Source organism: Ptychodera flava, chromosome 2, assembly GCF_041260155.1.
Source record: "Ptychodera flava strain L36383 chromosome 2, AS_Pfla_20210202, whole genome shotgun sequence".
Taxonomy (NCBI): domain Eukaryota; kingdom Metazoa; phylum Hemichordata; class Enteropneusta; family Ptychoderidae; genus Ptychodera; species Ptychodera flava.
Genome location: NC_091929.1, coordinates 9,597,293 through 9,610,149, shown reverse-complemented (window position 1 = coordinate 9,610,149; position 12,857 = coordinate 9,597,293). Strand labels below are relative to the sequence as shown.

The 12,857-nt window shown below is 38.5% G+C and overlaps 1 protein-coding gene across 1 annotated transcript; it reads right to left on the bottom strand.

Annotated features, from left to right (window-relative positions):
- On the bottom strand, positions 1 to 11,402 carry LOC139124288 (uncharacterized). Its single transcript, XM_070690433.1, has 7 exons — positions 10,647 to 11,402; positions 7,236 to 7,443; positions 3,686 to 3,718; positions 2,794 to 3,384; positions 1,393 to 1,425; positions 868 to 1,110; positions 1 to 589 (listed from the first exon to the last, which is right to left on the bottom strand). The coding sequence occupies exons 1-7, from the start codon at positions 11,400 to 11,402 to the stop codon at positions 369 to 371; spliced, it is 2,085 nt and encodes a 694-aa protein (XP_070546534.1). The 3' UTR covers positions 1 to 368.
- Between the last annotated feature and the right edge of the window lie 1,455 nt (positions 11,403 to 12,857).

The window sequence follows — 12,857 nt, the reverse complement described above, 5'->3', positions numbered from 1 at the left end:
TGTTGTTTATTTACCGTCCTAGATAACATAAAAGGTGAAATAATTCTAGTGACCTCATTAAAAAAGTCACACGACGACTTAAAATTTCATACAAGGTACTTTTAAGTGTCGTAGTTGAGTGAATTGATGTGACTGAGAACTACAGATTATACAGCATCATTATCACCAATACAACCACTACCACCACAATATCATCATCATCATCATCATCATCATCATCATCATCATCATCATGACGTCTATACTATAATATACTATAATTTCTGTGTTTTCGATATCTCATGTCACTATTAAAGTTAACTAGCTAACAAACTAACTAATAACTAACTAACCAACCATAGGTATTTAATTATAATGTTTAGTTCACTCTAACCAGTCATGACCTGCAATTCGCAAATATTCAACATCTTCGTCTTATCAATCAGCTGAAGACTGACGTATCTTCCTCTCATTGGAGTCTCACATCCACATCTGATAACAATGGGCTGGTCTTTGAACATGTTTCCCACAACCATTTTACCACATACGGGGTTGTCTTCGAAATTTGCGCTGTCACCAACACGGATCTGAGCGTTCAGAATGCGCCGTCCTACATGAACACAAAATACCAGGGAATTTCCCAATCAATAGTGTTAGTCTAAATTTCACATTTTACTCACATAATTCAATTTACATATCCACATGTATACATACATACATACATACATACATACATACATACATACATACATACATACATACATTCATCAGCATAGGTATTTTTCAAGGCAACAGCGAAGAAAAGCTACAACGATGAAGAAATCGTGTATCAGCGACGAATGTAAGCCAAATTAACACTGCTCAAATGCAGTTCATATGAATACTTACTACAGCAGTCTCGTCGATTGAAGATTCTGATCTCATAAACATCAAACGACGATCCCAAATCTACTTTCCACCAAGGTTGAAGTTCTCTCCTAGTCCATGAACACGATTTACTTGCCTTCCACTCGCCGCCTGTGTTTCCATCCACTGCTTTTTCAGCACCGCCATCTTTATTTGGTTTGTCTGAGCTTTGGGTTGCCAGCTTTCCTTGAGCAACGTTCGATACTGGTACAGGATACACACACGCTAAAAATAATAACACACGAAGATATACATAATGTGATACTTCAATGGCACAAGCGTCTATAACTCATATCACTGATCCCTTTTCAATAATATCAAACATTTTTGTAATAATATAATGTGGGATAGATGTGAGGGTTCGTCTTGGTTTTCCTAAGCTTAAACCCCCTCTAATAAGTTTCAGTGATAAAGCCTGACCCTAACTGACACAGCTTGTGAGTCTTGTTATGCCATTTCATGCAATTTCAATATTTCATAGGTCATAATGTCGACATTTTTACTTACTCTCTGGTGATTCAGTTCCTTTTGCTGGTTTATCTGAAAAGAAAGATCGACAACATATGAAATACACTTGACCAATCATCCAAATTTTACATTCCGGGAACAAAGAAATTGCCTTTTCAAGAACAAAAAATGAGGATTCTATATTTAGTGGCACTATAAATAAAACTAATGTAATACCAGTTACACGAAATATGTTTAAGTTTAGGGATGCAATAAGAAATATTATAAGATTTTAAATGTTCAAGTACCTTGCTACTAAATCAAAACATGAGTACGACATGCGTTTGTGGATGAGTATCAATCATCCATCCATCCATACATACACAGACACGCACACACATCCACACATAAGGACACGCACATACATATCGCACTTACCTACCTACCTACCTACCTACCTACCTACCTACCTACCTACCCACCCACCCACCTACCTACCTACCTACCTACCTACCTACCTACCTACCTACCTACCTACCTACCTACCCGCCTCTCTACCTCTTCACCTCTCTACCTACCTACCTACCTACCTACCTACCTACCCACCACACCTACCTAACTACCCACCCAACTACCTATCTACCTACCCGCCTCCCTCCCTCCCTCCCTAACTACCTACCTACCTACCTACCCACCTACCCACCCACCCCCCTACCTACCTACCCACCTACCTACCTACCTATCTACCTACCTACCTACCTACCTACCTACAGTCATAGAATCATATCGAGTACAGTCATACAGTCACGACAGTTACACTGTCACGTACATTTACTTACAGTTACGTACCGTAACATACAGTCATACGGTTACGTAGAGAAATACATACATACATACGTACATATTTATTTTCTCTGAGTATCTTTACAAATATTATAAGTGGCATTTTTTTATCATCGCTTTATTTTTGCTGCAGGTTTCACGTTTGTTCTTTTGATAGAAAGGGGTGCAATTTAGACTTCCTATTATTCAACACGGAAACAAGTCCCCATGCACAAGGACGTAAGTCGAATGCGTTAGTTCTTATTTAGTTATTCATAAATTTCGACGTTATAATATGCATTTTTGAAGTTAATACGGGAGTGTAGGCATCTGTCACTTTCATTTGCCATGGACTCCTGGCTAACGTCATTCGTTATTGAAAGCATCTGCATCTTATTACATTTGTATTTGAAGTCACGCCATTGGTAATGATTTACGAACAATTTGGGGCAACATGAGAGCATTAACAAATTACGTTGACCCCTTTCATAAAAAAACAAAACAATCAAACTTATAAATAAACACATAAATAAACACTCAAACAGATTTCCAAACCTACATTATAAGTTGCCTTCTTATTAAACGGAAGCATCAGCTTCTGGCTGAATTTCATAATAACAGAATATATCATAAACTCACCGCACATACCGTCGCTTATACGAAGTACATCACCACCTATATAAAGATCTGAAACACCCCAAGCAAAGACATCGCCACCAATGGAACAGTCATTAAAGACTTCTGCTACTTCATCACCACTGAGAGTTCTAGACCATAAGCTGAACCCTGTTATACTGCCAAGAAGAGCTTGGCTTGCATCTAAACCACCTCCAACTTTGTCCTGCTCCTGTCCCAGTATAAGACTTCCTCCTCCGGTTATGGTTTTACCACTCTGCAATCCTGAACCAGATGTGTATTGGGCACCATTATCATAATATATCCAGGTGCCGCCATTTGAAGTCCATGTGACACACACGTGATGCCATTTGCCATCGTCAACCTTCAAGTCAGTGGTCTTTTTGGTTCCTTTGACGAAAATCTTAAGCCCAGAGGTTGTGTACAAGAGGAATTCGTTATCGTGGGTTGAAGCAGCATAAGACACCAGAGTAGCTTTTGCTCCATCAGCACTAGTTTTTACCCAGATACATGAAGTCAAAGCTGCAAGGGCTGGTATTTGGCCCAGGGCACTCACATATGTATCTGCGCTCGTCAACTCAAGTGTTTGGCCAGCTGCAGTTATGAAATGAGCATTGATATTAGACTTAAGATACTTTAAATTTGTTATGAGATGCAAGTTTTGATGCACTTATGGCACACATTTCACAATACTAATATTGCAGTTTTGCTCAATGATGTATATTTTTCTACGACTCTCTTATTGAGGGTTGAGCGATCTTTTCTCCAGTTTCCCTGGAGTTTGATTATGGAAAACTTATCATGCAGAACTTATCTAGTAATGGTGTTTGAAAAATATTTAGAGAAGATTAGGATTTGCATTCTGATTGATCTTAAAATTGACGTCATTACATACCTTCCTCAGATTGCTTGTGTACGGCTGGCTTATCTGCATAGCAAATAATGATACGGTGATGTTAATAAAGAAGTACAAGAGAATTCGCCAAAGTATGATATCTATGGCTGTGGAAAAACTGTTGAAAAGGTAGACCAAATCATGCAATTGTATTCGCTTGCTTGTGACCTGGTCACAAGGGTCAACAATCTTAAAGGGACATTATCTCTATCTTTTGACCTTTTTTCACCAAAATTGTTGCAAACGAGCAGTTGCCGATGTCGTTCGACTTATTGGAAGGTGTCTAAAAATGGTCAACTTAGACCAAACTTCCATCCAATCTTGCCTACACTGTGTAGAAAAACCTCGGGTCAGGGGTTTTAGGTGGGCTACCTAAAACCCCTGAACCAAGGTTTGGTGAAAAAAGGGTCAAAAGATAGCGATAATGCCCCTTTCAGAGGTGCGAGACAAATTTGTCCCCTTAACAACAATGAATCCTATACAAAACACTGAGCTCGTAACACCAAAAAAAGTATGTATTTCTTAAAGGTTAGATATTGGGAAAGGCTGAGTGATTAATATTCTGTAATTATTATTTATATAAGGATCATGTGACAGTCAATATGAATAATCTCTCAGGAATTCGCTTTTACCCTTCCCCGTAAAAATACTGCGATGTTTCCTGTCTAAATTAGGACCAGATTTTTAAAACATAATAAACTCGGAAAGTGTCTCGGAATTTGTTTCCCAGTCTTTCTTTTTATAATATACTCTAAATGTTGTGACACCGAAGATCAATCACCAGTCATATAAATTATAGCGTCATAGAAAACATCAAAGAGCTTCAAACAAAAATCGTAGACAGTTTCCAAGATATATAAAAAAAATTTTAATTATTCAAATTTAAATCGGAAACGGAACATCTTTGTATAGGGGAAGAAAAATCCTATGTGTGATAGGTTATTCAAATGTGTTTTCATTTGATCCTTATGTAAATAATAATATGATAGAAGCCCATGCCAAACAGTACAAGCGCGCCATATTCTGCTTATTGGGACGAGAACTTGCGGCGTTATCTGCAGCCATCCCCGCGCGAGCGTATAGCTTGTGCGAGGACAACAGAGTACTATAAGTATGGTATCCTAACAGTCTCGCCATTCGGTTCTGGTATTACTACATCTGTTACTGCTGAAAACAAAATAAAATGATGCCTGGAATGCGTTTCGCTGTATAAACTTAGACGGAATAATATGTATCAAGTTCTGATTTTGATTATCAGATTTGATGTCTGATGAGGTTTCTCATTGGCTGATGCGCCACATTCTCGATTCTGATGCTATTTGGGGCTGACAGTCAGAATATGTTTATAGCAGGAAGTCATCAGAAAATATGGTTCACCGGTTTGTTCACGCAGGTAATCGAAGGGCGTATGAGATAAATAATTGTTGACAACCCCCTCAATGTCACCTTTCATGGGGCTTTTGGATTAAAAGTATACTATGCGAATTTTTGTGTAATTTCTTTTACTTTTCAATACTTTCTTTTTGCAGAAAACATTTTCTAGTTATTCTTCATATGTCAATATATGTCTATATTCCAATGTTTTAACTGGCAAATACAGACGGTATATGGCCATGAGAGATGCTATCCTTGTCCTGTTACTTTCAATAACGATTAGGATTCATTTGTATAATTCCTTGTTTTGGCAAGCTGAATATTTTATTTCAAATATATACTCATTGGTAACAGTGAGATATTGTGCTTGAACATATATAATGAAAATAGTACCAAAACGACAACTAAGCTTATTGTGACCAATGTTAGTCTTTACAATCATTTGCTCTCCCGTTCAACATACCATTTCATTTAACAATCATCATTGGGTCATAAAACGGAGGTACAGAGTTACACATTTTCGTAAACAAATGGATGTTCCATAACTGGTTAAGTAACGTTTAAGGATTATTGTAATTGTGTTTGCCGATAGTTTTTCGAAAGGACATGTACATGAAAATGTTGTTGGGCAAAATTTAGATTAAAATGCCTGATAGAGTGTGGAAGGGAATTAGGCGAACCAAATTAATTTTCATAAAATTATGTATACATATGTATTCATATCAGCATATTGTAGAATTCGCCAATAGAGGGCGCACTGACTGTCGATCGAAGGACTGATAGGAGAAAGTACTGACGTGTGTAAAGAGATGCAGAACGTCAGCACTGAAATATATGACAAGAAAGTGACTATGCCAGTAAAAAATAACACATGAACTGAACATCTTCTGTTTTATGGAAAAACAAATGACATTTTTAGAGTTACTGGAGAGTATTCTGACATGAAGAGTTTATAATGTTTATACTAACAAGGCTACAGTTTGTAGCCGTGTTGCTGTAAATGACACTTGTAATCAATTAAGGCCTGTGCCTGCTTTGTTTATGTAAATATACATCTTGAACCAACACATGAACTTTCATAGGCTCGAATACGATATCCTGGCACATGCCATCGATTCAAAGGAAAAGCATAACAATACCATTGTCGGTACCATTTTTGCCGCGTATTTCACTGACCATAAGAACGTGATGCGAGTTTGCTAACATGGCACATTTTGTAGATGTATATGAGTGTCGCCGATGATTACCGCAAGTCCAATCGACTCTTGAACTCAACGTTTCACAGAGCCTGCACTCATTTTCTCCTGCCATCTGTTCCATAAAATCACAATGTTTAGCCATTTCCAAGGGCACGGCGGTAGCTGATATTGTCCAAGAATTCGGCGTTTCGACGTCATGTATAATGATCATGATAATGATGCTGAATGTCCGTCTAAATTTGTTTCTTTCTGTCCAGTCCAGGTTGCAATGTAATATTTATTTAGTCACATTTACTTCTATCTTTGCATCTCACACTACATTTTTAGTCGTCTACACAAGCAGTGATTTTTTGAAAGTTTCAAAATCATTCATCTAACTTCTGTGTAGGCTAAATAGAGCAAATTTCACTTTTATCTTGCACTTTATAAGTACAGTACAGTACTGAGATCCGTACATTTCATCACCCCCTAGAGATGTATCTATAGAGCGAAACGTCACACTCAAAAAATACATCACAGTTTAGACGATCGGAAATATCAGCGTGCTTCTCTCCAACATTTTTCATTTTAAGGTACACAAAATTGGATGTGAAAGGGGAATGAACTTTGAGTGGTTTATTTCATTCTTTGAAAGTAAAATTTCAGCAAACCAGAGAGACGAGGTACTTTGAAAATGGACTGATAGTATCGTTCAGAAACCTTTGTATCGTAAATACGACTATATCGTTTATAAAAAACATACTTTTTAACCCAAATTAATGAATGACTGTATTTCTATTTTCTTAATATAGTAATTGATTAGCTACAACTTTTGATTATTGTGGGAAAATGTGGACCAATCGAGATTGACATAGACACAGGCACCAAATACTATAACCCTACAAAAGTTGTTCAGGGTATTCCTCGTGAGAACTTTAAAAAGGAAATATCCAAACGGACCGGGTAGATTATCGAAAAAGTTATAAATATAAGCTTACCACAAAAGTTCCCCTTAGTTTCTGTTACGTCGCCACTTATATTGAAATCTGCAACATTCCAGGCAAAGATATCGCCACCAATGGAACAGTCTTTCCAAACTGCTGCGATCTCATCATTATTTAGGGCTCTAGACCACAGATTGAAACCTGTTATACTGCCAATGAGAGCTTGCGATGCGTCAAATCCACCTCCAACCTTGTCCTGCTCCTGTCCCAGTATAAGACTCCTCCTTCGGATACGGATTTACCACTCTGCAACCTGAACCCGATGTGTACTGGACTCCATTATCATAATATATCCAGTTGCCGCCATTTGAGGATCATGTGACACACACGTGATGCCATTGACCATCGTCAACTTTCAAGTCAGTGGTCACTTTGGTTCCTTTGATGAAGAGCTTGAGCCCAGCGGTTGAATACAATAGGAACTGATTATCATGGGATGAAGTAGCGTAGGAGACTGGAGTAGCCTTTGTACCAGATGCACTGGTTTTCATCCAGATACATGACGTCAAAGCTGATAGTTTTGGTATTTGTCTTAACACGCCCACATATGTATCCGAACTTGTCAACTCAAGTGTTTTTCCAGACTGTAATAAAATAATCCATCGCTATTATAAGCTCCCATTTTCGCAGGAAGGATCAGTTGATGTCCATATTTGGAGCGCATGGATAGTATCATCCGTAGTCCATTAGATTCTTGGAACACGATTGGAACTAATTTCAAAGTTTGGGATAATTGGATTTTCATATATTTCAAATTTCTCAAAATGTTAGGTGCCCTATACCTGACTGTTACGATATTGTAAATCACTCATAAAAACAAGTGTGTAATATGGAAAGAAAAGCAGATGACATTATATTTGTAGATTAAATCAGCATTACTTCACCATCCAAATTAGTTCCAATCGTGTTCTGGGACAACTGCCTATAACACCAATAACAAGGCACGGTCCCTCCACAAATGTCGAGGGACTGTGGACAAGGGTAGAGGAGAGGGGACTTTTAGCTGTAACTTGTGTACATATAAAAATATTATCTTAGCATATTTATTCTACATTCAATAATTTGTTGAGAGTAGTAAGAAATGCGATTACAATGTGACGGCATTAATTCTATGATACGACCACACATGCAAAGAGCCGCACCGTTAAACAGAATGAACTGGCCAATATAGCTACCTGACAGACGTAGAAGGCCAAAATAACCAGATCACTAAAATTTTGGTCATATGCTTCAAAACAATGGGTACGCCAGATTGCAATTTAAAGTTGTTCTTCACATAATCGTTTCTCTGTCCTGAAGCCAGTGTACAAATTACAATAGTTTCAATGACGTTGATTGAGGGTAAATATAATGCAATTTTCCATGATAAAGCTCCCAACCAGAATAAAAATGATTTTTCAAACTTGAAATGAAGTGAGTAATCAGCATGGAATGAATAATCATCATAGAAACTATGATAAAAATTTCATTTTATCGGGCTATTTATTTTTCAGACAGCACGTAACCTTTCAGCGCAAATCAATTCTCCTAATAGGCATCGTCCAAAAGGAAATAGATTTATACTGAGACATGCTTATGGAATAGCTATGTCCATTGGCATGTCCACTTGTCCCACTCCGTCATCTGGAGTGATCAAACCGTATCTTTGGCAAGCAACAGCCAGTACCACTTGACGTCACCATAACTCGCCTGGGGCCTTATTTTAGATTTGTTATCTCTCTCTCTCTCTCTCTCCTCTCTCTCTCTCTCTCTCTCTCTAATCTAAAAAGAACAACAGGTTCACACTTTGGTTGTTTCGTCTATACTTAGATGTATTTCTTGCGTACGACGTTTCGCTCTATAGCTAGAACTTCTTCTGGTACATCTAGAGTAATGAAATATACAAATCTCAATATACCTGTCAATCGCAAGGATAACAGTGGAATCTGTTCGCTTGAGCGTACACAGAAGTCAGATAAATGGCATTGCTTGTTTAGAAGATTTGAAAATGTAGCGTGTGATACAGATGCAGAAAAGAAGTGGATTTAATTATCAAAATATTACACTGCTATCTGAATCGAAAAGACATGTCATGCATACAGAAAAGAACCTACCAGATAAGCTATGGGACTCATCTTGATGATACCAGGTGATGGAAAACGGTATCAGTGAGAACAAAGGAAAACCTGAATTTATACAGTTTGGTAGGGCGTATAGAGGGCGCTTTACAGGTAAACGCAAAGTTATTTGCGAAATTCATCATCTTGTTTCTTGACTTGTATGGATACATTTCATTGAAACATCATCAATGATATGTTCTTTCTGATTAAAATGTAATGCTACAGGGGTGTATTTTTTATGACGTATCGTGGAAAGATGGTTATTAAAGCGAAGCCTAAGTGCAGTCTTGTTCACCACTGTATTGTTTTTTGCATCGTCTGCAAGTTATGAAATACATTATGTTGTTGCTGGTACAAGCAAGCCTGTTTCTTATAGAATAAATAGTGTTGTCAGTTGTACTGTTAACGTTTTGCGTGTTACCGCTCTGCTTACAGATATTACAACCCCTTGGCAACCCAACTTCCGTCATTGAAGTTTTAAAGTTATTGTTCACCAACAGACCCCTCAAGTTTGTGTTTCACGATATCATATTATCGACAGGATGGGAATGGCCTTGGTATATTGTTTAGATTTTTGGCGAGTATCGAAGTTTGATTGGACGATTGTTTTGAGGTTTGGTTGCCATAGATCGAAAATTGCTTGTTTTCTTTGTCTTGTTATTATATTGGAATAGCTAGGTTGTAGGGATGAATCTAGCGAGATGGTTTTGATTGAATTCTAGTGTAATTGGATAGCTCCGATGTACAAGATAGGTGTGGAGTTCCGAAAGTCGTTGGTCTCTCCATTCCGTTCTACAGTATTGTTACGACTGACTTTTCGTAACTTGTAATTGTCGATGGATCGTCACTCACTCAAAGTCACACAACCGAGAGGTACTACGGGGAATCGTAATACTTTCAGTAACTGGAACGTACACCAAGTAGTCAGTTTAACTCACCACTTCAGATCTTTATTACTAAGGCAGAGCGGCACCAAGTCCGTACTCAGGATACAATTATCGATCAGCAAAGACTCTCCCAAATGTCTCAATCATTCCCCTTTCTATCAAAAATTCATCGGCTTTTATACATTTCATCAAAATTATCACGTTTTAACTTCATGTGACATACGTTCATTGCACGTAATGTCACTCGTGTACTCACAACGTGAAAGAGTAATAAAACCATAAAAGTTATACAAGTTATGAAAGTCGGTAAAAGGTTAATGGCAAAAACTTCGTGGACCACCCTTAAAATTAGCGTCATATCTATTTCCCCTCTGTCCTTGACTAAAATTATCAAAACCATTTGAAAAATGGTCACGTACCGTATCTTCCCTAGGCGTTGCCGCTGGTTGAAGCCCCGTTGCCGCTGCTGATGCTTGCTGGCTTCCGTTCTTTTCTTCCATTAGTCGTCTATTCTGTTCGACTAACATCATCATGACCTTGGTTAACTCTGATTCGTGCGATGCCGTTGATCGTCGATCTTCATCCGGCAAATCGACCACCAGCTCCCCAGTTCTGGCGAACGCGAACGCTGCCTTGAAATCTTCGGGATCTCTTCCCGCGACGAACTTCATCAGCTTAGGGCGTAACCCTTGCAGGAAAAAACTTAAAAGTTCAGCGTCTGTACGACCATACCTGTCACACTTGTCTTTCAAGCGTCCAGCGTAGGCTTCTACCGTCTCGCCGATCCCCTGTTGAATACTACGGATTTCTCGGTCGTTCCTCCATCTCGGTCCCTGCTTCGCAAATCGCTCTACGAAAGTAGCCCTCAGGACGTCCCAGTTCTGTATGACGTCGTCAGGCTGAGACGTAAACCATCGCTCAGCCTCATCGGCCATAAGAAGACCGAATACATCAATCCGGTTACCAATCGCCAACCGTTTCAAGTTAGAGAACATCTCAAACTTCTTTAACCATTTGTGGGGACAGTCACTTTCTCTCCCAGTAAACTTCGTTGGCATAATATGGACCCCTCCATTATCAGTATGAAATCGCCTACCTAGATTGTCCATTTCTTCGGCCCGTTCTCTGCGGTCCCTGTCATGCATGTCTTCCATGCGTTGGAATGCAGACTCCATGCGTCGTTGAAGGCCGCCAATCTGGTCGTATTGCTGATCCACGGTGCCTCGGCTTGTTCTGCCATGTTGATAAGTCGTCGTTGATTTATTCGTCCGGATCTCAAAATCATATAGTGTTTTTCCAGTTACGCCGGATTCTCCCACCAATTTGTTACGACTGACTTTTCGTAACTTGTAATTGTCGATGGATCGTCACTCACTCAAAGTCACACAACCGAGAGGTACTACGGGGAATCGTAATCAGTAACTGGAACGTACACCAAGTAGTCAGTTAACTCACCACTTCAGATCTTTATTACTAAGGCAGAGCGGCACCAAGTCCGTACTCAGGATACAATTATCGATCAGCAAAGACTCTCCCAAAATGTCTCAATCATTCCCCTTTCTATCAAAAATTCATCGGCTTTTATACATTTCATCAAAATTATCACGTTTTAACTTCATGTGACATACGTTCATTGCACGTAATGTCACTCGTGTACTCACAACGTGAAAGAGTAATAAAACCATAAAGTTATACAAGTTATGAAAGTCGGTAAAAGGTTAAAGTATAAAATCCTAAATATCGGTAAAAGGTCAAAATGTCATCATTTCAAGGCGTTACAGTATATTCTGCAAACCCTAAAGGCTTGGCCATATGGAATGTAGATTTTTTGTGACGAAGATGGGCGGAATTGAATTCCACGTACTGGTTTGTGTCTGTAGGGTTTATGTACAGGTCCTTTTGAATTTTTCCTTTTTCGTCGATCTCAAGTTTTACATCAAGGAAAGGCAGAGAGCTCTGAATTTTATAGTGTCATGAAAAGTATTTATGAAGTTAAAAATAACATTATATTATCAGTATGGAGAGTCCAGATACTGAACGCGTAATCTAGCAACCGTTTCCATAGAAAATGTGCACAGGGAGCGTTCTCTAGAAGTTTTTTTTTCCAATCACTGAGCCATGACAATAATAGCATAGCTCGGGACCATTCTTTGGGCCAAAGAAACGGTCTGATAATTCCAGATGGCGGGTGGGTGGTATGGAAATGCGAATGGACACAGCTAATCCGTAAATATGCCTAAGCATTAGTGCATGTCCTTTTGGACGATGCCTGTAAGAGTATTTACTTGCGTTGAAAGATTACGTGCTATCTAAAATGAAATAGACGGAAAAAAATTACATTCTGGTTTCTATGATACCCTGATGATAACTGACTTCATTTCAAGTTTGAACAATAATTTTTAATCTGGTATTTGTGAGTTATATCAATGAAAACCTGCATAATCTCTTCCCTCAATCAATGTTATTGAATGTATAGTAATTTGTCTATCAACAGGGACAGAACGTCAAGCAAGATATAACTTCAATCTCTATCCTAATTGGAATGAATAATTTTGTGAAGACTTACTATGCAAACCTTTCAACAGAATGTATTTTAAAGTAATGGTTCCTTAAAGTTACACGATTTTCGA

Coding starts and splice junctions, on each gene's coding strand:
- LOC139124288 (XM_070690433.1), bottom strand. CDS start 11,402: ATGGAGTCTGCATTCCAACGCATGGAAGACATGCATGACAGGGACCGC. Junction 7,444..10,646: donor CAACGCCTAGGGAAGATACG/GTACGTGACCAT, acceptor ATACTGGGACAG/GAGCAGGACAAGGTTGGAGG. Junction 1,111..1,392: donor AGGAACTGAATCACCAGAGA/GTAAGTAAAAAT, acceptor TATTATTTTTAG/CGTGTGTGTATCCTGTACCA.